Source organism: Neolamprologus brichardi, chromosome 1 (assembly GCF_056152115.1).
Source record: "Neolamprologus brichardi isolate AB-2024 chromosome 1, ASM5615211v1, whole genome shotgun sequence".
Classification (NCBI taxonomy): domain Eukaryota; kingdom Metazoa; phylum Chordata; class Actinopteri; order Cichliformes; family Cichlidae; genus Neolamprologus; species Neolamprologus brichardi.
Window position 1 is genome coordinate 17650413 of NC_142104.1, and position 24760 is coordinate 17675172.

The 24760-nt window shown below is 41.3% G+C and overlaps 1 protein-coding gene across 1 annotated transcript; it reads right to left on the bottom strand.

Moving 5' to 3' along the window:
- Positions 1-244: 244 nt before the first annotated feature.
- Positions 245-17887, bottom strand: fes (FES proto-oncogene, tyrosine kinase). Its single transcript, XM_087844363.1, has 18 exons — positions 17557-17887; positions 16388-16561; positions 13859-13955; positions 13488-13671; positions 11559-11696; positions 11347-11466; positions 11060-11182; positions 8906-9101; positions 8297-8371; positions 7223-7432; positions 6777-6899; positions 6409-6462; positions 5253-5371; positions 2645-2739; positions 2369-2492; positions 825-982; positions 566-688; positions 245-387 (listed from the first exon to the last, which is right to left on the bottom strand). The coding sequence occupies exons 1-18, from the start codon at positions 17779-17781 to the stop codon at positions 245-247; spliced, it is 2481 nt and encodes an 826-aa protein (XP_087700489.1). The 5' UTR covers positions 17782-17887.
- Positions 17888-24760: the final 6873 nt, after the last annotated feature.

A 24760-nucleotide genomic window follows, 5' to 3' on the forward strand; every position in this document is an offset into this window, starting at 1 on the left:
AAGAAATGAAAGTACTGCCCCCACCTGGCAAGCTTATGCTCTACAAGGCCACACATCAGCACTTCTTTCTTCTCATTTTCAGCAGTAAGTCTAAAAAGAAATGCTACACAACTTATCAAGTTTTAATTAGACCTTTTATTTTTACTTTTAGTATTCATATTAAATCTCAACCTATTTTTAGAAAGAACAAATACAACCTAACAAAAAAATAATGTCTAAAACACATCCAACTTACAAGAGTGTATTATATAATTTTGCTGTATATGGCATTGAGATCGATTCGGAGTTTCTTAAAAGATGGTCTGTTTCTGGGATCATACTGCCAACAGCTGTTCATAATCCTGGAGATTTCAATGGGGCAGCCGTGCGGAGCAGGCATACGGTACCCTGAAGCACATCACAGAGAAGCATAACAGGGAGAGAGATGGTCAGATGGCAGTAAACGTGCTTTCTGATACACGTGAGACTCAGAAAATGTATCAGTGTCAAAATCAATCACAATGACAGCAGGAATTCTCCTGAATGTCACGTGAACACAAACACTTTGACACGTTATCGTCTTCACCTTTCTCCACCTCTTCACGTGTCTGTTGATTGGTCATGCTGGTGTAGGGGGTCATTCCCATGGAGAAGGTCTCCCACAGTAAGATGCCAAAGCTCCAGACGTCACTCTCTGTGGTATAACGACCTGAAAACAACAGCAGGGGGCAGTGTAAGCAAAGGTATAGGCGCAGCTCTTTGTGAGTATTTAACTGGCTGTTGGCAGTAGAAACCGGAGAAATGTGTCTGGTTGTGGTATTATGGCAGAGGCACTAATGATGCACCATAGTTCAGGGCTTCAGGAGCTGTCCATTTGACAGGGATCTGTCTGAGACCGCCTTCTGCAGAGTAGACTCCGTCATCTTCCTGACGGGACATCCCGAAGTCACTTATCTTCACCACGTTGCCTTCTGCGACCAGGCAGTTTCTAGCTGCAAGGTCCCTTAAAAAGCACAAGACAGGAAATGTAAGAGGGATGGAGGCTGGGGAAAAGTGGAAACAAATGAAACATAAAAAAAATCATGCTCTGTATGAAAAAACAGAACAGATGGCACTTAAACGAGAGGTGTTCCTATCATATCTCTGTGTTGTGTGCGAGTGCCATTTGACATGCAGCGTTACAGGCTGAGCAGCTACCAGCAGCCTGTCTGATCCGTCCCTGCTGGGCAAACCATACAAGTGCTGCTGTAATGAGCCGGATGTCACAACCTCCTCCTCTCCTCTAGTGCCCCTACAGCCAGCCACCGAGGCCACGTTCAATTTGTAGATATCCCCAAAACACTACAACAATTCTGAATGCAGTATATCATTTACTTAAATATATATACATGCATACGTATTGCTGAATTAAAGGAAATGGTCGAGTTTTCAGAATGTGTTTGTAGATGGTCTCGTCTTTTAATGCAAGCTTTGTTTGCAGGCTACTCACAAAAACCCAACGTTTGATCTTTGTAAGCAACTCCTACACAGCTCTGTGGTCTTTGGAGGATGCGTAGTTACAATCAGGGCTGTGAGCTGGTTTTTCTCCTCAGTCATTAAAAATGTTCAGAACGGTCTCATCACACCCAGTTCGATATTTTTGCATCAGGTCCTTAGATCTAATATATAAATCTTACTACCAGTATAAAGGGGTTTAGGAGGCACTCCTTTAAGGTCCTAAACAGGAGCCTTAGGCCATCAAGGACTATGGTATTTAAGAAATAATGTAAAGCAGATTTTTCCTGCCATGGATCATGTCTGTAGTTCTCCTCTGTCTTTATTAAGCCTTTCTGTTTTGGTACTTTTCAGCCACATTATTTGTTTTTATTGTAAAGTGATTTTATTTTTATTTGGAAACTTGTATTTGCTTAAATATCTTTCTGTGCACATCTCTCTAGAGATTACAGTGTGACACCTTATATGATGCTGAGCTGAAGCTTTACTTAAGGCAAGCATTTTACTGCTACTCAACATATGGGGAACTGCTACAGATAAGTGCAGTTAACAGTTAGGTGAAGTGAAAGCTTGGGAAGGTGGGTGATGCTTTGTAAAGTGTACAGTAAAAACCTGAAAATCCACCTGCATGTACATGAGCGATGCACCACTTTAGTTGTTGCTGAAACCACACTGCACTGTATTCAAATGAACGTTTAATATGTAGTATTTATCAAACCGAACACAGAGGTGAACATTATGCATTCCGGCATGTTAACAATGAGGAAAGATTAAGCTGACTGCAACTGTGAAGGAAATGAATAGTGAGCATTGCAGAATCTTTATTGCTGAAGTCACAGATTTGCACGTGGCTGATTCAAAGATTAGATAAAAGCGGCGTGATCGTCTGACCAACCTGTGAATGCACTTTTTGCTCTCCAGGTACTCCATGCCAGATGCGACATTTTCAGTCATTTTGACCAGCATCTTCGGTATCAGACTGTGACCCTCAGTGCGCAAAAAGGAGAGAAAATCACCACCTTGAAAAGTGTAAAGACACACACACATACGGAGAGCGAGAACGATGATGGAGGAACAAAGTGGGTGGTGAAAATGGTTCAATAAATCTTTGAAGGCACCGAGTTGACATGTTGAAAGACATAAAAACCGTGTCTAACAAGATCACATTTACCTTGAATGAGCTCCATGATAATGTAGATGGGCTGTTTCTGCGTGCACACCCCAATAAGCTTCACAATGTTAGGGTGATCGTATTGCTTCAGGATCCTAGACAACACACAAGACAGGTGTGTGCGTGTGTAACCCGCTGTTAGTTTACTTGTCTGATGTCTACTGTACAGTTACATTCAGTTCTGTGCACTATGTGCTAAATTTATAGAAAGTATTATGATGTTGTTGATCTACTGCCGTTTCATGACAGGGTGGTAGTGTCACCTCTGGCGAGAGGGGCTATGAGCTCACGTAGCTTGTGTGAGCCTGCTGTGAACATTTCACTCGTGATAGCCTTCAAATCACTATCATTTATCCTCCTGCTACTGAGCAGACTTTCTTTTCCGGTCTTCAACACGGACCACTGAGAAGAGCGAGCAGCAGCTGCTACATTTTCTCCTGTTTGATTAAGTATTTCAATCAAACAACTCATAGATACTTTTCATGTAGAGCTCTATGTGCATACTTTTTTTTAAGTCTGCTGGCCAGCTTCTACAATTTTATTTCGAGGACTATTTACAGACATTCTCTTACTTTGATGTTGAGAACCATCATAGTTTGTTTTTTATGGACGGAGACCCGACACAGTAACTGTAAGGACATTTGCACGTGTCCCAAGGTTAAGCAGAAATGAGTTGTAACACAACATAAGGGGAAGTGTTGTAACTAATGCAAGAATTTTTTTTCTTTCCGTTTCAATTCTGATCATCAGTTAAAGTGGACCGAAATTTAGATTTCCCCAAACGCGCTCAATGGGAAGTTTTGGTTATTGTTGGAGTGAGTGCAGTTTCCTTTAAATTCTAAATGCATGGCGGATGTGGGAAAGGTGATGATGGTGTTTTGATGCTGTTAAGAACATACACGCTTCAGTCCACTAAAAGGTATGAGATATTGGACACAGATGCTAAACTGCTGTAAAACTCTGAATAAATTGTCCTCAGTTGATACAGTTTCACGTTTTATTCTTTGATAAGCTGACATATTGGTTACACGTGCACTATGTTGAAGGACCAGTCTGAGTCTTTTTGGATACTGAAGACATTTTAGTGCTGTTGTGTGAGGGTCAAAAAAGTTGATAAATGTAAATCCACTTGTCTATACACCATCACTGATTTCTCTTCACAATAAACTAGCAATCGTTTATTTTAGCCTGTAAACTTATGGGCAGAATATTATAACATTATCAACAAAAAGGAACATTTAAAGACTAATGTTCATTTAAACAAAATTTAAAAAAAAAAATATATATATATATATATATACCAATTTTTTTTAAGCAGTGAAGAGTTTTGACAGTTGCATTTGTAAACAGGTTTATATATGTTTGCACTGTTCTTTATTAAGCTGTGGTGGTCCTCACAGCTTAATAAAACAGAAAAATAGCAGAGCTGTGAAAATGTTTTCACAGGAAGTCCTGAACCTCTGTGAAAAACCAAGTACATCCCATGATTCAGTAGCTTGTAGAAAGCACCTTTAGCAGAAAGGTGGTTTCTACAAGCTTGACCTAATTGTTGTCTGGATGATGCTATCAGCCTCTCAGATCATTGTGGAGGAATGTTTGGCCACTCAGTTCTGCACCGTTGCGTCAGTTCACTGAGGTTTGTGGGCATTTGTTCATGCACAGTTGTCTTGAGATCCCACCACAGCATCTCATTGTGGTTGAGGTCTGGACTTTAACTGGGTCACTGCAAAATATTGATTATTTTTCTTTTCAGCCATTCTGTTGTAAATTTGCTGCTGTGTTTGGGATCATTGACCTGTTGCACGACCCAATTTTGGGATGTGTTGGACAGATGGCCTCACACTTGAAAAGACTGCAAGTAGCCCAGGCCCCGTTGGTGCAAACCAAGCACAAATCTCCACCACCTCCACCCATGACAGTTGGTATGAGGTGTTGGTGCTGATATGCTGTGATTGGCTTTTTTTAAATGTGGCACTTTGCAGCCGCTTTAGGTCTCAGAAGCGTTGTGGTTTGTTCAGATGCCACTTGAACATACATAATCAAATCTTGATTGAGTAATCCAGTAAGTTGATTTGATTATCAACCCAGCTGCTTACTTACAATTGTAATTCTGACCCCATGCAGTAAGGGTACTTACTTGGGGTGGCTGTAGCTCAGGTGGCAGAGCAGGTCAGCCACTAATCAGAAGGTCGGTGGTTCGATCCCAGGCTGCCTCCTGGCTGCATGCCTTGGGCAAGATACTAACCCCATATTTGGTGGTGGTCAGAGGGCCCGGTGGCGCCTGTGTACCTGCCTGTGTCCGCCAGCCTCGCCTCTGTCAGTGCGCCCCAGGGCAGCTGTGGCTACAATGTAGCTTGCCATCGCCCGTGTGTGAATGGGTGAATGACTGAATGTAGTGTAAAGCGCTTTGGGGTCCTTAAGGACTAGAAAATGCGCTATACAAATGCAGGCCATTTACTTCACAGTAAATCTGTTTGCATGGTAAGATTTGGGCCTGCCTCTTCTCTGGCAGGCCACAACTTAAATAAGTTGTTCAGGAAATTAAAACAGGTCACTGTGATGTGATTTACTGTAATGGAAACGTGTGTGTGTGTGCATGTGTACTGACCTGGCTTCCATCAGGAACTTACTCTTGTGCTCTGGGGCTAGGTTCTCTTTACAAGACTTCACAGCTACAGGAGAGTTATCGGTGCGTAAACGGCCGCTGTACACCTCTCCAAAGTTACCCTGTGCAGTGCCATCACGAACACGATTAGTACTAATCTAATTCTGTCTTCCTACTGAGCAAAGAGCATTTCTACCTAAAGCTCAAACCATTTAAAATACGGTACTATCAATTTCGATCATGAACTAAGCCACACGTACACTATTATTGAATTTAACTGGTCATTGTTTCAACCAATTTACCACACGGAGCTGAAATTGTCAGGGAAGTTAAAGCTAGCAGATATGGTTAGTTCCTCCATCCATCCATTCGCTTCCGCTTATCCTTTTCAGGGTCGCGGGGGGCGCTGGAGCCTATCCCAGCTGTCATAGGGCGAGAGGCGGGGTACACCCTGGACAGGTCGCCAGTCTGTCGCAGGGCTAACACACAGGGACAGACAACCATTCGCACTCACATTCATTTACACATTCCCACCTAGTGACAATTTGGATTAATCAATTAACCTATGCCCACAAGCTGCATGTCTTTGGATGGTGGGAGGAAGCCGGAGTACCCGGAGGGAACCCACGCAAACACAGGGAGAACATGCAAACTCCACACAGAAAGACCCCGGCCTGATGTTGGAATTGAACTCAGGACCTTCTTGCTGTGCGGCAACAGTGCTAACCACCATGCCACCGTGCTGCCCTGGTCAGTTCCTGTACTGACAATTTCAGGATTTTTTTCTCCACAACAAAATTTGAACCAAAGCAATCAGTCTAACGTGCATCACAATTTAAGTGCAGACTTTTAGATTTCATTTTCAGAGCTACAGAGCAACAACACTGTACCAGCTGCTAAGGAATTAGTCCCATTTTTATACAAACATGTCTACATCATATTTAAAGCTCAATAAAATGTTCACATGAGGAAGTTAGCATCATCACCACCATCATCGTCGTTTTAGTCTAAAACTAAATATTTTACTTGTACTAAAATGAACGGCATACGCTATAACACGTAAATGACTTTGCTAAGCAAAGTTTTGGCCACAAATAAAACTCTGAATACATTTTACTTTACTTGCATAATTCTGTTAGTAAAAGTCAAGTGTACACACCCGTCCAATGAGAGGTCCCAAGATAATATCATCATGTTCCAGGACCCACTTGTCCTAAAAGGGTTAAAAATGAAGCAAGAGAAACACACAGTGATTTTAATAGTTTTAAACTATTAAAGTGTTTAAGGGAAAAGCCAGCAGAGGACAAGTTTATGAGTACATATGTGAAAAAACAGGAGCTACACAGCCTTAGAGCAACAGAAAAACATGTGGTGTGTCCTATTGTTGGCACATAACATGAGAGCATGTCTTGGACAAATTTAAAGTTGTACTAAAGATTATAACAAGTCTGCAGTAAGCAGATACAAGCTATTCTAATCTAAAGACAAACATATGTGTGTGGTGTGTGTCTGTGTGTGTCACTTTACCTTTACTACAGCTTTCTTTAGCACAACTTCACACCTCTTGGTAATATGCTGTCGAGAGTTCAGCAAATGATGGATCAGGTGAGGGATGCTGGGAAAGCCTTCTCCATCCAGACGGTACATATTCTACTGGCACACATGGAGAAGCAGAGGTTTACAGAGGCGTACTGAAGACAAACTTAAGTCTTTTGTTTTTTAAATTAACTTACCGAATTTAAAAAACAAAAGACTCATTATCCAAAAAAAAAATGTTTAAAGCTTAGTTTACAATAACAAGTTTTATTTTCTCACATTTACTTTTTAGGCCACATATTACAACAGTAACAGAAAGAATTGCTCTTTTTTTTGCATATTGAAAAAGTGGAGAAAAAACCTTAATAAGGAAGTGAATGATGCAAGAACGTGCAATGTATAAATAGTGTCTTCAAAAACACTTTAGATTCACTTACTTCTGTGTTCTGGATGAGAAAATGTTTACAGGAGCCCTCCCATTGCACAGAAAGCACGTAACCCTGCTTCTCTTGACTCTTCCTCACTAAGAAGTCACCATCGTTCTTCAGCAGCTGCTGGACCTCCAGTCTGGGAATGGCACCGTGGTACCAGTCCTGCTGCCCCAGAGGACGATCCACTTCTTTCACCAGACTGAGGACTGGAGGCACCTGGAGGCAGGAAAAGAGAAAAGCAGGGTCTTTAAAAGCCAACATGAATAATGAAACAATAAGAATGGGAAGGGATAGATTTTGGGTGAATCTGCAGAGATTAAATGGAAGCACATCAAAGAAGAGTCTGTAAAACTTTAAAGTATAACCACACCGCTTTCGTGCCCCCGGGGTACCACAGGGCCGGTAGACAGAAGGAGAAGTAGTTCATACAAAAATAGCAAATAGTTCAGATTCACAGTACAGCACAATATGGGCATTAAAATATTACTCACCTGATATGATCTTTTGGAGCATGCACACAATTTTATATATATCCGTTTCCAGCTGATTTAACAATAAATCAATAAAAAGTGAGAAAGGGTGGGGGTTTTTTTTCAGGCCATTCAGAGTTACTGTGCAGCTGTGTCACGGGTTCCCTGAGTGCTTCTGTCTTTCAGGAATGATTAAACGATTAAATGTACACTGGCTGCCTGAAAAGTGAGCTTGGTTTGAGGTCAAGAAGAATTTTGAAAGAAGAAACTTGGCGGTCAAAATCCCAAAGCACGGTCATGAGCACGAGACCCCAAAGACAGATTGTGTGCCTGAGCAAGCTCAACCACTCAGAGGATGTACTCTGAGATGCTGCCATTTCCTCCAGAACATGATCAATTGTTCTGTGGTTTAAAAAAAAAAAAAAAAAAAGGGGGGGGGGACTGTGTAGAAATAGAGAAGTTCAAGAGTGATGAGGGGGAAGAAAACTTCCACTCGAACATCCTTCCTTAGAAAGAAACTAGCATGTACCATAAAGGTTGCTACAATTGCAGCTTCTCTATCGGTCACTGTAATTATTGTGCGTTAATTGCAATTTAATTACTAACTTACCTCAAATTTGGGTTTAAAGAGGTTGCTGAGATTGTTCAATATCCCTTCCACAAGGACCCTGGGTGGAGTGTGGTCCTGAAAAAAAAAAAGACAAAAAAAAAGACGCAGAGCTTTTTACGCATGTCACAAAAAACCTATCAAGGTCTACTGTCGGCATTAGAATTGTCATGTCTCACTTTGCTCATATGCTTTTCAGGTTAAGCGCTAACTGCAAGACAACATCAGGCTGCTCCGGCTCTATTAAATTATTTAGGATGATTGATCTGTGAGAGTGTAACAAAGGATTGGGTGCACAGCACAAGTTTGTAGCGTTTGGCCTGAAGATAGATAAACTGGAGTTTCTTTCCATGCTAGCAACTTTATGCAAAAGCCTGGAGGAAAATACTAGATTGACACTTTCTGAGTGTTAAGTACAATCCATGCCTAAAGGATAACTGTCTGTGACTTACAGAAAGACTAACTGCTTTTCTGCTTTATAATTCAGCATGTTGTTTTCAGAGTTTACATGCAACACACAGCTTATTTTGTACAGCTGGCCCAGTGACAGGACCAGTAATTAGGAGCTAATCAAAGACAAAGGAGGGAAAGCTGCTGTCAGCGAGGACATACGTTGCTCGTGCTGGATGAAAGTGAAACAGTATCTGTGTCCAGATTCAGAGCAGAGGGAGGTTCTCTGGAGCCCAGCTTGTCCAGTTTCTCTTTCAGAAGAAGCCTCTGAACCTCCAGTTTGGCTCTCTGGCCCTGAGTTAGGGCGACCTGCTGCCGGCACTCTTCCATCGCATGTCTCTTGCTGAACTGGTAGACCCTGGACAAAGCAAAGTGCAGCATCACAACACAAGTGACAGAAATAAACAGAAGCGCACAGAAATCAATAAAACGCCTGCTTGTGCAGGTTTGCAGTTCTTGATATTGATTCATATGCTTAAGATGCTGATAATGAGCCTATAAGACTTATAAAACCCCAACAGTGAACAAACAAACAGAATTGTTTCACCTCATTATCTGAGGATTTTTATCTTTTGAGGTATTTGTACCTCAAATGACACCTGGAAACAAACCCATCTCAAATAAAGCTGAAATACAGCGCAAAAATGTAATAAAACCAGGATGGAAATCTCATAAACCCATATTATATTCACAATGGAATATAAAAGACATAACAAATGTTTAAACTCAGAACATGTACCATTGTAAGAAAACATTATTATTTAGACAATGATGCCAGACATCTCAAAAAATGTGGGACAGGGCCATGTTTACCACTTTGCAGCATCCCCCCTTCTTTAACAACAGCATGAAAATATGCAGCGTCTTCACTGAGACATCATCCAGATCATATGCTGCTCTAGAAACTGAAATGTTTCCTATGTTGTAATTTGACTAAAATACGGGTTTATGAGATTTGCAAATCATTGCATTCTGTTTTTATTTACATTTTATACAGCGTCTCAACTTTTTTCAGAATAGGTTTTGTACTTAATCAACCTCCGTATGTACTCGGTCTTCCCTGTTAAGTACCTCTAAGTGCAGCACACACTACAAACACCACAATCAGAATTACATTATTTCTCCTCTGAGGCACTGAGAGCTGAGTAATTGACAAGAAACTGTTCATCATCTATATGTGTATGGGACGTTGATTAAGCATGTGTATGGCTAATTACCACAGAGGATGTTTATATGAGCGCAGGTGCAGCGGAGAATCTAATCATGCTTGGTTGACCCGGAGATCACATTGTTTTTGTTGTTTGTTTTTTCCCCGGTGACACCCAACACGCCGTCATATCATCACACAGCCTTTAATGACAACATAAAATTCTATGTGCTTTGTTCCCTTAAATTGGCCATTAAATGAGAGAACGGGCTGGACATTGAAGCTCATCAGAAACAAGTTGCCCCAGGTTCGTCATCATCACAGAAATGTAGATTAGACCTAATCCCAGAAAAGAAAAAAGCATTTAGGATCTCCACTGACAAAAAGTTTATGGTCTATGGCTTAATTCAAGAACAGGCGAGCCCAGATGTTTGGGTTTTAAACTGTAGGAATTTTTACTAACCAGGTGTTTATAAACAAAATGATTAATGCGCACATGAAGATGATTGATCAGCTGTGCTTACACTCATTAGAACCAAAGAAAGTTTCACTCAAGAAAACATTTGCAAAGACCTCAAAATGCTGGAGATCCGACCCTCTGAACTACTCAGGCTGACATCTGAGGTCAGGTTAGGTCACCTTAATTCAGTTTTTCACTGTTGATTTGCAAAATGTTTCTTCACCGTTGATTTGCAAAATGTTTCTTCACCATGCAAAGCAAAGGTCAGTGTCACCTCACCCCACCACCTGCACCATATGTGCTCCCAGCTGCCTTTGATAATGCAGACTCTGTTGCATATAAACACATTGTTTCCACTTGTCCTTCAAGAGCCCGTTAATGACTCGATCACTCCCCCGGGTCTGTATGGCTCTAACACCTTTAGACACCCTCATCAACCAAGACAAATGAGAGGGTTTGGGCTCCATAACTCTCAACATATTGCTGTATTATAATTCATAAGGCACTTATGGCCCGCTGAGACCACACTGGTTATTAGCCGTTGCACAGCCAACAGCACACTGAACTCCCCCGATGGGAAGGACTGCCCACTGAGGCAAACTTTAGTAATTTGTCTTCACAGCTACCACAGGACAGTGTATTTTTTCCATTGTGAACCCCCCTCTCTAATCTCTGACAGCTCAGCATCAGCCTGGTGTGGTCTGCTCACCTCTGGCCCTTTTTGACACCTTCCTGCTCTTCCCCTAACTCCAGCTCCAGCTGCTCAACTGAAGTCTGCTGAGAGCCCAGAGACCGAGCCAGGTCCAGGAGCTCCTCCTCTATCGTAGTCAGTCTGTGAGAAGAAGACAGAAATCCCAGGTGAAGAGGAAGCACTTCATATATAAAACAGAAAGGGAAGGTTAACGGGAGGTTAAAGGAACACGAGTTAGCCGTGTGGAGGAAGCTGTTGCAAGATTAACAAACGAAATCTGAATGCGATTGCACTGTTGTTCTCACTTGTGCTGGATCGTCTCGAGGGTGAGGTCATTCAGTTCAATCTCCTTAGTGCTTAGCTGCTCGGTGTCCTCCAGAAGGCTGTGGTCAAAATCGGCACAGGCAGGAATCTCCCCCACAGACCTTCAGACACACAGTCCACAGTATCATTTCTCTGAAGGGTAAGCTTCCGTGATTGCCATGTTGCTGAGCAGAAACGGTCCGCCTCTGCGTACCTGTTCTGATGGATGAAGCTCTCATACTCTCTGTGAGGATCGATGGCTGTTAGAGCTGATGCCATCTCTCTGTGGATCCGCACCACTTCATGATGGAGGAGAGTGCAGATGTCAAAATACTCCTGCAGGATCTCCTTTCTGGAAGGATGAAAACAGAATGACACAATGCGAAGCGCAAATATATCACTTTGCGTCTTTTCATTTGCCAAAGCGTAACACAATTTCCAGTTTGGCTGGATGCAAGTTGCCTCATATTAGTGATGTGAAAATGTCCTTTGAGAGATTTGTCTGCGGTTAAGTATCCCATCACGTCACTTTCTCTGTCATATTTATGTTGTTATTCCCTGTTTAGAATATAATAAAAGTGAGAGCAGTGCCTGTTTTTCAGCCTCAGCCGTTAGACAGAGACTGGATCTGTCAGCTCTGCCAAACATTTCCTGCCCAGAGCCCCCAAAGTCAGCCAATCCATTTTACTGGTTTGACTGCTTGTTTCTGTCTTTGACTTTTATGATTTACCCTTTCAGACCCTTTAATTGTCTAAACTCCCAGAACTCTTCTCTCTGCTTTGAAACTCAGACGTTCATGTAGTGTTCAAAGCTGTCAAGCCTTTGTAGGTAATGTTTGCACAGAAAAGGCTTTTGTTCATAATGAAAACACAGGCAGTACTCTGCAAAACTCTTGAATCACCTCTCATTTTTTTTACATTTTGCTGGGGAAAAAAAAGGAAATATGTTTGTTCTCTGTCAAGATGATCCCACACTGCTTCACTAATGATTCGGTCCGGGCTCTGGGGAGGCCGGTCCATGACTCATGGAGTTCCAGCGTGTGTGTTCTTCCATTCAGGCATGTTTTTACTGCAGTGTTATATCAAATGAGGCCACTGCCAATCAGATGCTTTCCAGATGGTGATGCATAGTGGATGAAAATCTGACAGTGCCTTTCAGCGTTAATAATTTCATCAATTTTGACAAGATCTTCAACACCAGTGGCTGAAAAGTGGAGTTTTTTTCCTATTTCTGTTCATCTGCAGGAAATTGTTTTTAAGGCCTGACACGCCAGTCGACACCACAATGTATAAACTGGACGGGCAAACAACTCCGTCAGTTTCCATGCACGTCAGAGCTACTTTAAACCACACTTATACACACACAGGCTACACACAGAAAAATGTACCACAATAATAAAACTGCAAAAAATATCTGTCTTGGTTTGCAGACACAAAGCGGCAGGGGGACATTTTCTCTAGGTCCAGAAGTGGATCAATGACCTCAGCACATACTAGGACAGCTGACGCCGAGCGCAGGACACACAGTGTCCACAGATTTAACTATGAAATTGAAATTAATTACCTAAATTCCCAGAATTTAACATTGTCTGTGATGTGTAGACACAGCACTGGTTCATTCCTTGAGTTAGGTTTTTTAATGCTTGAAAAAGTCGCTGTTAAGCAGCCTAACAAACAAAAAAATTGGTCTGGCACAAAAACTAGACTGAAGTGAAAAAGCAGCCAATTTCTGAAGAAAAACATTGAATGACCTTTGGAAAGTCTGGAGAACTACTGCTCAAGACCGATTTAAAGCGTCTGGCTCCTCTGAAGCAAAATAGAAAGACGTGAGTGGTGACTCAAAACATTTGCACAGTACTGTAGTTACACATATGGTAATTAGAACATTTGTTCTGCTGCTGTAGATTGTGGGATATGCTTGTTGATGGCAGCAGTGGAGTGTTATCAAGATTTGAAATTAATTGGCAAACATTCGTGCCGTGCCACAATCAAATGTGTATCTGAGTGACGACGAGCAGAAATAAAACACCGAGATGATTCGCAGGGACGCACCGGTAAATATGAGCACTGTACAGAAATGCTTCTTGTCATTCTTAATGTGTCTGTTTTTCTTCCAAACATCCACGCAGCGAGTGTGATCTTACAGTATGAGCACCATCTCCTGCTGCAGAGTCTGCAGGGCGCTGAGCAGGGCCGGCTGGATCTGACTGTAATGGTGCTGATGGTAAACTTGAGCAGCTTGCACGGAGAGGACATACTCATTATGGACCTCGTAGAGTTTCAGTGAAGCCTTTATGTAACGCTCTTTGGCCTTATCTCGGTCTTTTTCTGCAGACACGCACAGGCACACAAGCACAGTACAGAAAATGATCACAGAATATAGGTCACGATAGAAATACACATATCAGACTAAACACAGGAAAGCAGAAAACAAACAAAAAAAAAAAAAACAGACCGTGACATCAACATGAAACCGATTCTATTCAGAAACATAAGTGATACCAGAAATCCCCACCTTTGCTGGTCTCCTGGTACTTCCTCTTTGCCTGAGTTGCATCTTTCACTGCGTGCCTGTAGCTGCTCTTTAGCCTCTCCAGTTCTGTCTGTGTCACCTGAAGCAATCCATAAAAAAAACCCAGCATTTTACATTTTGAACACAGTGATAAAACGCTAATAACGTAGGCTTTGTGTTGGCAATTAAAAAACAGGGCATGAAAAGTTAAAACCGCCTCATATATAGTTCGCCCTAAACTATTTGACCTGAAAGAAGAAAAACCCAATGTACTCAATAAAAAAAACAGCAAAACCGAAAGGTCATGGCTCATTTTTGACCTTTTTGAAAAGTGTGGACCAAAAATATTTTTGCAGAAAAAAAATGACATTTTTTAATAAGACGGTAGACAGCAGCAATCAAACAACCATTCAGTTACACTGATGATACCGACTCTATTCTACAATTTCCCAAACGCAGCTCTTCCAAATCTGATGCAACAGGAAAGAAGCCAACAAATCCTGAACCAAGAAGGAGGGACTGCAGGGAGGAAGAATTTACAATAAGCACACAGGCTTACAGACAACCCGTTTAAGGACTTTAAAATGCCAGTAACTAGCTTCCTTGTTTTAGTTCTCCGTTGGCTGAGTTCTGCATCAATTATGATTTATTTATAACATCTTGTTTTTTTTTTTCTATGACTCATCTAATTAGAGGGCATCAAGCTTGCTCCTCTAACCTGTCGACCAGTAGGCAGGAGTAGCGTAGCAGAGAGAAATAGCCCCGCTTTATTGTCAGCCTTATAGCGATGATAGCATCTAAAACACACCAAAGCAGGAAATGAATTTTTCACCTGTCAGGACCTGTAACTGCAAACAAAGCTGTGTGTCGTCACTGTAGTTATGGAAAGAACTTGTACATTACACAGATTTAACAGCAGCAGGTCTAAAAAACAGATTTTACTAAATGATTCATGGTTGGAGGTGTTATAGAGAGAGACGGAACTACAATCAACTGTTTTTCAGAGGAAAACCAGCTGAAACAGTTTGCTTTTAAAGTTTTCTGTTGCTTTACTTGATACTAAGCACTCGCCTACATTTACCGATGTGCCTAACAGACACAAAACCAAGAATTTTTAAGCGGTTTAAAAAACAAAAATAAAACATCTTTTACAAACACATAACTTAAGGGCCGTGGGTGTGATGGGTGTCAAGTCGAGTTTCTTTAAGGTTGAAAAGCTGTCAGTACTATTTAGCACAGGAAGTGGACTGCTGTTGTGTTAGGTTTTACTAGTAACATAAAACATGAGAAAAGCATAAGGAAACGATCTGACCTTTGTTGTGTGGCTGGCGACAAAAAAATAAATCAAACCAACACAAACCAACATCACAGATACAATCAAATTCACTGTCGCCGTTGTTTCAGTCGTGATATAAAATAATCTCTCGCTAGTGTGACTGCACGGTGATGTAAACGGTTCAAAGGCTGACCGGGCTTTTTCTGCACAGCAAAGGAGGAAAATTAAACTAAACAAACAACCAGACAGGCGTTCAAACTGCACTAAAATGAACACATCATTTGCCTGATGTAATTGGGTAATAAAACCCAGTGTGAGGCAGCTACCAGTATGAGATGGCATCAAAATGCATTTACAGACACTCTTTCCAGTCTATTGAATCTCATATCATTTGACTGCTGTCTATTTATAAGCTGCCATCACAGCACTCATCTGCAAGTCAAGTTGACATATGAGGAAAAACGAGACAAACATTTCCAACTACCAACGTCTGGTTTTGCATGAGTGCTGTGGGATATGTAAACATTCTAGCGCTCTGACTGCTTTTTTGTTCTCGTAAAAAGTAATTTAGTGTGTTTGCTTTCAATTTAGATATGAGCACAGTGACAAAAAGAAGCAGGCAGCAATTATCTCAGCAAATTCCTGAAGACCCTGCCGTACGCCGTGCTGTTTCAAACGGCCGTGAGCGGCTGCAAAACAAATTTGTACCAGCTGAAGATGTCTTTGCATACTAGACAAAGTTTGTTTTGTTTTGTTTTTCAAAAAAAGCACGTAAACACAAAGTGATATTTAATTTTAGAGACCAAAAAGCTGTAGAACAGGTAAGTGTAGTCACTTACCTGCACCAAGATTATTTTCCACTGATAATAAACATTCATATAGTTCCGCCTTTATTTATTTATTTTATTCAATTCGTGGGGATACAAGTGTGCAAAACTGTAAAACAAAGGGACATTTAGAGAGCAACAGCTGTGAAAATTAACACAGAAATAAACCACCTTGCTTTTTTCCCCATAATTAGAGGTGTGACTGTACAAAAGTAGTTTAATCTGCCTCATGACAGGACTGAAAGTAGCTAGATATTTTAGCTTGTGGTATATGTGTGTAGTTTATTGCTTAAGCTGCGGGGAAATTAAAGAAGTCCCAACAAGTCATTGTTCTGGTTCAAGTCTTCGAAAGCTGAATATAGGCCAGTGTGAATGATGTCTTTTGAAGTAATGGGTGTGTGTGTGTGTGTACACGTGTTAATCACACACCTTGTTGAGCTCCTGCCTCAGCAGGTTCCACTGCTCTGCGTACGTTTTGCGGAGCTGCTGTTTGTCTCTGATGAGCAACGTGAGTTTGCTGATTGGACCGTCCAGCAGATCTTCAGAGCGCTTTTTCATCAGCTGACTGAGAGACTCGGTCTGTGAGACCAGCACTCCCCAGGACTGACAGACAGAGGCAGAAGTCAGCGGGACACATCGTGGGGACATAAAGAGAAAACCGATAAATGGAACTCACTAAACAATCCGTGACTACCTGACATGTTGGTAACCAGCTTTTGGAGCCAGACTTGCTCATTTGTTCCTTAGTTGGAACTGATTTAAAAAATGCATGAAGTCATGCTGGACACAGATACAGCTCACTGGGTATTTCATACTACAGAGACTTGGGTTTGAATCCATCATGAGGCCGTTTACTTCCCCTGGTCTTTCTCCTAGCTCTCCTGTCTTCTCCACAGTGTTCTACCAAAATAAAGGCTACTAAATATATTCAGTACAAATAAGCAATGGTTATTGGTGGGTAAAGCCACCAAATTATTATTTAAAAAAACTTTGAGATGCAGAAATAAAACTAGTTTCGAGCGCATCAGCAGCACATTTCACGGTTGTAGGTTCTTTAAATGTTTTCACAATGTGTGCAGATGAGCCAATCAAAGACGTGCTTACTCGATTTGATTTGAGAACACATTTAATTTGACAAAGTGTAGGTCAGCTTTCAATATTTCAAAGAAACTAAGCAAACCAAGCTTTTGTAGATTTAGTTGAGACATTGCTATGCCATTCAGATATACTTTGTACTTATTTTAAACACTAATGGGATCTCAGCAGTCGCTGGAGTTACTTTTAGAGTATGTCATGTGAGGTTATTTGAGGCATTCTAGATCTACACAAGACAGTTTTAGATTCATGTGCTAACTTCTGTATTTTATTTCCTCAGCTAATATTACTGTTTTTCTTTTACTTTGCTCATTGAACACTTGATGATGCATGAGTGAAGCAAACCCTTTTTTGGGGGGGAAAAATCTAAATGTGCATCAAATTAGAAGATTAATTTTAAATGCACTGAATGAGTCTATTGCGCAGTGGCATTCTCCCACCTAAACAACAGATGATGAGGTAAATCTAAAGCTTCAGGCGCAGTGCGATATGCAAGGCCTCACCTTATTGAGCTGACTGATGTAGTCCAGTCCTGTGTTAGCCTGAGGTCGGTCCAGCTTCTCAGCCAGGCCAGTCATGTGGTGCAGCTGCACTGAAAATTCCCGTTCGCTCTTCGCTCGCTGCCCCATCCACTTCTTCATGACTTCCATCAAGAGAAGCTCTGAGTCCAGCAGTCGCAACACTGCTGCATGTGCCTGTGGACACCTCAGGTCCTCTCCAAAACCCATCTCTGGATAATTACGCTTTCCTCCTGGCAATGAATTGTTGTTAGCAGTAAATCCTACAGCACATTGGAATTCTCGTGAGAGACGCAGGAGCGGAGCAGCAATCCGTAGCAGCTGCTAATGACCAAGTGTATTCATTTCAATGTGACCATCGAGGAGTTTCACTTCCCTGTGAGCAACAGAGGTTTGTGTGAAGCGGCACTTCCTCATGTGTCTTTGAATGCGGTTACTGTCATTTTGCTTTCAATTTCTGAGGACCTTAAGAGGTGCAATGATCATTAAGCTTGAATTATTTCTAAATAATATCATCACTAAAGCACTTATATAATTATGTGTTTTTAAAAAATCTAATTAAATGCAAAAACCAAACAGTCGCGTAGAGGCTGAATGCAGCCTGAGAGAGACCACTGAGCTCGCACTGAGCTGTGTCTTATCTGCATGTTAAACTGGGACCACTGCTTATCTGTGCCTCAGTGCAGCAGAGCAACACCACCGCATATTGCTCAGTATGGTTTACAGATAATTCTGTACATCTATACACACAGAAGTGCTTTTCACTTCTCTGCTTTTATTGTATTGCTTGAATTATTAATTCCTATTCTAATAACATTACAGAACAGAATGATTCCACGAATTACTACTTTAAAATAACTTCTTAACTACTACTACTAGTAGTAGTAGTATCCCCATGTTTTTAGTTTTCAAATACACATAAAATCGAAGTGCAATAGAAGATGAGTCTCTGTTCCAGGTCAGACAGACATGGCATTTTATGTCTTGTGTTCAGAGCACCACTTTTTTTACCCTAGCGGGCCTTACTGGCTTAAAATAAGCAAAGGCCCACTACTGAAAAAGTGAATTGAAAGACTTTTTTACAGGTCATAATGAAATTGTTACTAAGATAATCAGTACCAGCAGGTCTAGTACTATGAAAGGCACTCATTATTTCTTTATATTATGCTTCCAAAGAGTCAGATTTTCCTATAGTTTGGTCTGAAACATAATTTCTCCAGCCTTTCTAAAGGTCTTTTAAAGTTTTTCTTTGGACATCAGTTGCTCTTTCACTCATCTTCAGTACAGTCCTGTTATTTTTTGTTAATGTGTTTTGTTAAGCTGCTTTATACCGACCTACTCATCGTGCAGGTATTTAAAAAGAAACCTGACTCAAGTGGTGAATCGATGTTGTGTTTAAAGATAAGAGACAACTTAGCAAAGACCCAATTTTAAACATAACTCTTTCGCACATAGTGGTCACTACAGTGGACAGCTATTCAAAGGCTGTATTCTTGTATTTGTGTCAGTGTTGATGGTATATTTGCACATAAACCACTACATTTGACACTGATGTGTCACTCCATACACATAAGTTGTCTGCTTAAGTGGACATGTAAAAAACTCGTTGAGAAGTACATGTTTAAAAAAATGAAGTTCAAAAATCTTTTTTTCATGCCTAAAGATAAATAAATATACTTAAGAAAAACTCCTGATTGTGGTTGTCATAATTCATGCATGAAAGGGTTAAGCAATTTATATCTAGCACCTTGACAAGAAACACATCACTCGGTTCCCATTTAGCTGAATTTACAACAAATAGTAAAGATGAACGGGGTTCCCCACAAGTTCTTTAAGAACTGCGTGCAGGTGCTCAGGGCACTGTCGAAGCGGATGAAAACAGCTTGGAGGAAACAACCGGTCCCATCAGAAGGATAATAAATTGTCGGCGTGTTCATTCCCAAGAACAGAGCCTTCAGACCATCAGTCAGTTCAGAAGCATCGCCTTGCTGAACGTAAAGAGGAAGGTTTTTTTCTCCATCCTAACAAGGAGACTGACTTCATCATGGTGAATGGATATGTTGATACAAGCTGCCAGAATGTGGGAATCCCAGGCTTTCCTATCTCCACTAAGCACTCCTCTCTGATTTGGAACAAGATCCTGCTGAGAGAGAAGAGCAACTTGCATCTGGCGTAGTTAGATCTCACCACCAATGCGTGTGGCTCAGTATCGCGCAGACCTTTAGACTTTGCACTGGGGTTCTTACATATCCTGTGTTGTGTGCAACATATAATCACCAAATACTTCAGTAACCTGCACATGTGCTCAACTCTGGAGGGCTTCATGACTGGATGCCAAGAACTAGAATGTGGAAAAGTTATGAGATGCGCCATCTTCCCCATCCTATTTGTAGTAGCCTTTGAGGTAATTCTCAGGGGCCAGGCAGACAGAGGCATCAAGTTACCATCAGGTGGAGGGTTCCACCACTACGGAGCTATATGGATGATGTGGCAAGCATCATTCAGACAGCACTATGCATGACTTCTGCATGAGCTTCTTGCTTGGGCAAGCATGACAGTCAAGGCAGGAAAGTCAAGAAGCCTATCAAGAAGGAAAGGCATACTGCATGCAGGGAACATCTTTGTTGCAGGAGAGGAGCCCATTCCCCGCCTGGATGAAAAACCACTGCAAAACCTAGGAAGGCACTACCCCACGGAAAATAGAAGGTGTGGTGCTAGCAGCACACCCTATACAAACAGGTCATGTGGACAATAAAGGTCTGCAAAATTTCCTTTTCAGGAGTCAGCAGGATGCATGGCCTGGCAAACAGCTACATCAGTAAGTGGCTAGGTGCACGCACACGCACAACACAGTAAAAGCATACCTCAATAGAAAAAACAAAAACACACACACTGGAATACTTTCATGGATTGGCCTCCCCAGAACATGAACATTATTGAAACAGTGTGGGATCATCTTGATAGAGAACAGAACAAAAGGCAGCCAATATCCAAAGAAGAGCTTTGAATGTGTTTCAAGAGGCCTTGAAGGCCACTTATGTTTTAATAAAATACTACACTTCTAGTGTTAAGATGATCAAGCAAATCAAAGATCTGGGCCACAAAACTTTACCTCCTGCACTAAAACCAAAAAATAAGCTGAGAAAGAAAGACTTTTTACAACAACAAAAAAACAGCATAGAGAAAGATATGCCAACAAAATGCACACAGGAGGGTAAGAACAGAGGGGCTCAGAATAAGTACAAAAAATAAATAAAAATCTGATTCGAAGCATGTGGAATGAGGCACCAATAACCTGGGGAAAGAGAAAGGTCCCAGGACATTCAATGATCCAATGAAAGTGTAAACACAGAGCACAGGGAGGGAGAGGAAAAGGATAAACACACAGTTTGGATAGTCCTGTGGCAGAGGGACAACAACTATCAGGGTAAGAGGGATGCAGTGTTTTCCAATAATCTCCAGGCTTAACAGATTCCCGAAGAGTGAGACTGACCCACAGGCACAATAACAATATCAGGTAGAGAACCTCAGGAAGAAAAAAACAAAAACAAAAAAAAGCTGCTAACAGAACATTATAACAAAAAAAACCCCCCAAAAACCCTGTGTTCTGGGGCAGAAAGCTTAGGGTGAATTATAAGCTTCACACATATAGTTTTTTTAATTATCATAAGCTCCTGACATGGATCTGAACATGTGACAAGTTGCAAAACCAGAAATGTAAAAACACTCGAACCTCAGTGAAACATAGACATGAATGATCTGCACCAACCAAACTGCTGCCCAGCTCCAACAAGCTACTGCTCGACATTAATACTTTCTGAAATACGTCTCGGATTTTCACAATACTTTCAATGGATTTTTGGCTTATTGTCTTGCTTGTGTGTGAGCAGCTGACCGAAGTATTGTGGCTTCATACTTCCCCACAAGCAGCTAACGGCATGATGCAGGAAAGTACAGGGTTACTGGTGAAGTAATGCACTGCCGCAAAGACTGAGAAAAGTTTATAGTGGTGGTGTCTTGTAACCATTATTGTTTTTTAGAAGAATAGTTTTAAACAACACCAGACTGTAAACGCGGAGGGTGCCTGTTGCATATAATGCAAATACTCCTCTTGTTTTTTAACACCACAGTATGAAGCCAGTCTCACGTCATTACTTTCATTTATGACTTGGTTGGTGTCTGGTGCAACCACTGTGCTGTAAATTCATTGGGGTAATTATTCTGGCCATACATCATCAGATACACTCATTATACAGGCTGCAGGGAAGACAAAGGGACACAAACATACACACACACACACACACACACACACACACACAAAAATGGAGCTCTGCTCAGAGTTGGTTGTACAGACCACAGAGGAAATGTCAGCTTTTATGTTTAGTTACAGAGTCAACAAAGAGCTGCAGACCACGCTCTTAGTTAGAGACTACTCTTCATGTTTGATGTCCTAATGTCACCTCATGCTGCCACTTCTGCAGCAGACTTTATATCATGTTGTAATGCTGTACTTGTGAGTTACTTTAAATGAAAGCTGTTGAAGGGATGGAAAGTACATTGACTCGGATTCTGAACGTTGCAACTCTGACAAAAGAAAAACGCAGAAGTGCAACAAAAGAGTTTTGACACTTAAACTGCAAAACCATTTAGCACGATCCTGATACCTACTTTGAATGGTTTTTTTTTGGGGGGGGGGGGGTTAAACCGTGGCATTTTATAGTGTCAAATCTTTACGTGCATTGTTTTTACATCAGCAGTTTATTTCTCAGTGAGAGCGGTTTACTGTTTCTTCTCTGTGTTGTGGTGTGGCTGAGAGAGAGTTAACAGTTTTGTGCTGTCTGGACATAATTTGCTTACCATACAAAGAACGCTGAATAATGAAAACGACTACAGACTAGCTCCAAAACTGAAAACCTACAGTAAGCAGAGCCAAATATGGGCATACTCTGGACCCACAGCTGCCCAAACTATGCCCTTACCTTAGGTGTAAATGGTTCATATATAGCGCTTTTCTACTCAGCGCTCATAGCACTTTATGCAACTCATTCACACTTTTTTTTTCTTCTATTCTCTTCCTATATAACATGCACACACACACATTCATACTTCTACAGATGCATCAGAGAGCAACTTGGGGTTAGTATCCTGCTAGGACATTTGGCATACAAACTGGAGGGATCTAACCATTAAACTTCCAATTAGCTGATGGCCTGCTCCACCACCTGAGTTAAGGCAACCTCAAAGATGTGGGGTGCCCCACATATGCCCCATGGTACATTATCGCCACCAACTGGTATGGAGTGTGAACCAGAAAGCTACTTTAAGCAGCTCACTCATTCACGAGGTGTCATCACATAGTTAATTCGGCATTATTATTATTTTTCCACCATGCCCTTCCTCACACAAACAGAAAATGTAATCTGGCCTGGTAGCTTTTGCTTCAATTCCTTTTCTAGTAGATCAATAACAGTTTAACTTCCATACTCATTACTTAGTGAAGGTTTGAATCAGTTGCCCTTCTCTCAGCCACATATTTCTGACAGTGCAAGAAAACATGTACAGTACTGCAATTTCATCTTCGCCCCGTCAGTCACATTTCCCAGTACTGTGTTTCTTTACCATTATAAATCGTCTGTGTATTCCACCAATGAAATTTTCAGATGTAGCTTTCCAGCTAGTCCAAGTAAGATCCCTCAGGCTCTGACACAATAACATGGTGATGGCCATAGTGGCCTACAACCAACATGAATATTACTATATCACAACCTCACACAATAGAATAGTGTGAAATAGATTAAATAACCATTAAGCGACAGTTATCTGGATCAAAAATGCCTTGTTGATACCAGCGGTCAAGAAGAATTAAAGGATGACCACTCATCAGAACCGAGATATGCAGAAGAGCATCTCTGAATCTGAATGCAAAACACGTTGAACCTTGAAGCAGAACATTGTACTGGGTGCTCCAGATGTCAGCTAAGAACAGGAAACTGAGGCTACAATTCATGCAGATTCACCAAAAGTGGACAGAAGACGACGACTGATCTGATAAAGTCTCAATTTTGGTTGCAACATTCATATAGTAATCTGAGAACTGCTTAACTGCGAGCTTTCTCATGATACCGCACTTGGTTAAACACATTTCATTGAAAATGTTGACTCTTTGCTAACTTACATATGACAAATAAAGCTGAAATTGGTAGGGTCAGAATTTGACAAACAGCATGAAAGCACTGATCCATCCCTCTTCATATCAGTGGTTCGGGCTGCTGATGGTGTGGGGAATAATTTCTTGGTACAGTTTGAATCTTTTGTTACCACCTGAGCATCATTTAAACACCACAGCCTACCTGAGGATTGTTGGCAGTCATCCCTTTATGCCCACAGTGCACACATCCTCTGATGGATCCTTCCTGCAGGATAGCGCGCTGTGTTTCAAACTTCAAACCATCTCAGACTGCTATTTTTAAACATAACACCGAGATCACGGTACCCAAAAGGCCTACACAGTCAATTCAACTGAGCATCCTTGGGATGTGGAGAAAGAGGAGATTCTCATAATGGATGTGCAAACTGACATATCTGCAGCAGCTGACTGATGCCATCACGTCATCATGGAAACAAGTCTCTGAGGCATGTTTCCAGCACCCCTTTTGAATCTATGCTGTGAATAAAAACAGCTCTGAGGACAAGCGCACAATACGGCACTAGCAGGCTGTACCTAATACAGTGTCCGATTAGGTTTGTTTAGCACGTTCGCTTAGTAAAACTACAAATTAGCACAAAATTGTTATTTTCCAGTACTGCACTCACTGATGATACAATGCTAATGATCGGCTCCATTACAAACCATCGGCTTGTCTCATCACTCCGAGAACCTCCTCTGTGATCTTGCAGCTCTGCCAGTTTCCGGCGCAGGAGGAGATGACCTTTACGAGGTAATCAAAGCTTCAAATCAGCCATTTTTAGATTTATAAATAAGTGGGCGGAGTCACTGAACTTTGTCGTCACACCTGGCATTTAGATCTTGTTACAAGCTCAGTAGGAATAGCCTTACATATTATTATCATAAATCCATGATGCTAAAATAGCATAAAAGTTTCTGCAGGATGCTTTTACCCCCGACATTTAACCACATGTAATGCTCATACTTCAGTACTTTCATTTAAAAATACTTTAATGTAGGATA

Excerpts from the sequence above, each read along its gene's own strand:
- fes (XM_087844363.1), bottom strand. The coding sequence starts at position 17,781 with ATGGGTTTTGGAGAGGACCTGAGGTGTCCACAGGCACATGCAGCAGTG. Across the intron at positions 11,697-13,487 it reads CAGGAGATGGTGCTCATACT|AAAGGAGATCCTGCAGGAGT; the intron begins GTAAGATCACAC and ends TCATCCTTCCAG. Across the intron at positions 983-2,368 it reads AGCAAAAAGTGCATTCACAG|GGACCTTGCAGCTAGAAACT; the intron begins GTTGGTCAGACG and ends GTGCTTTTTAAG.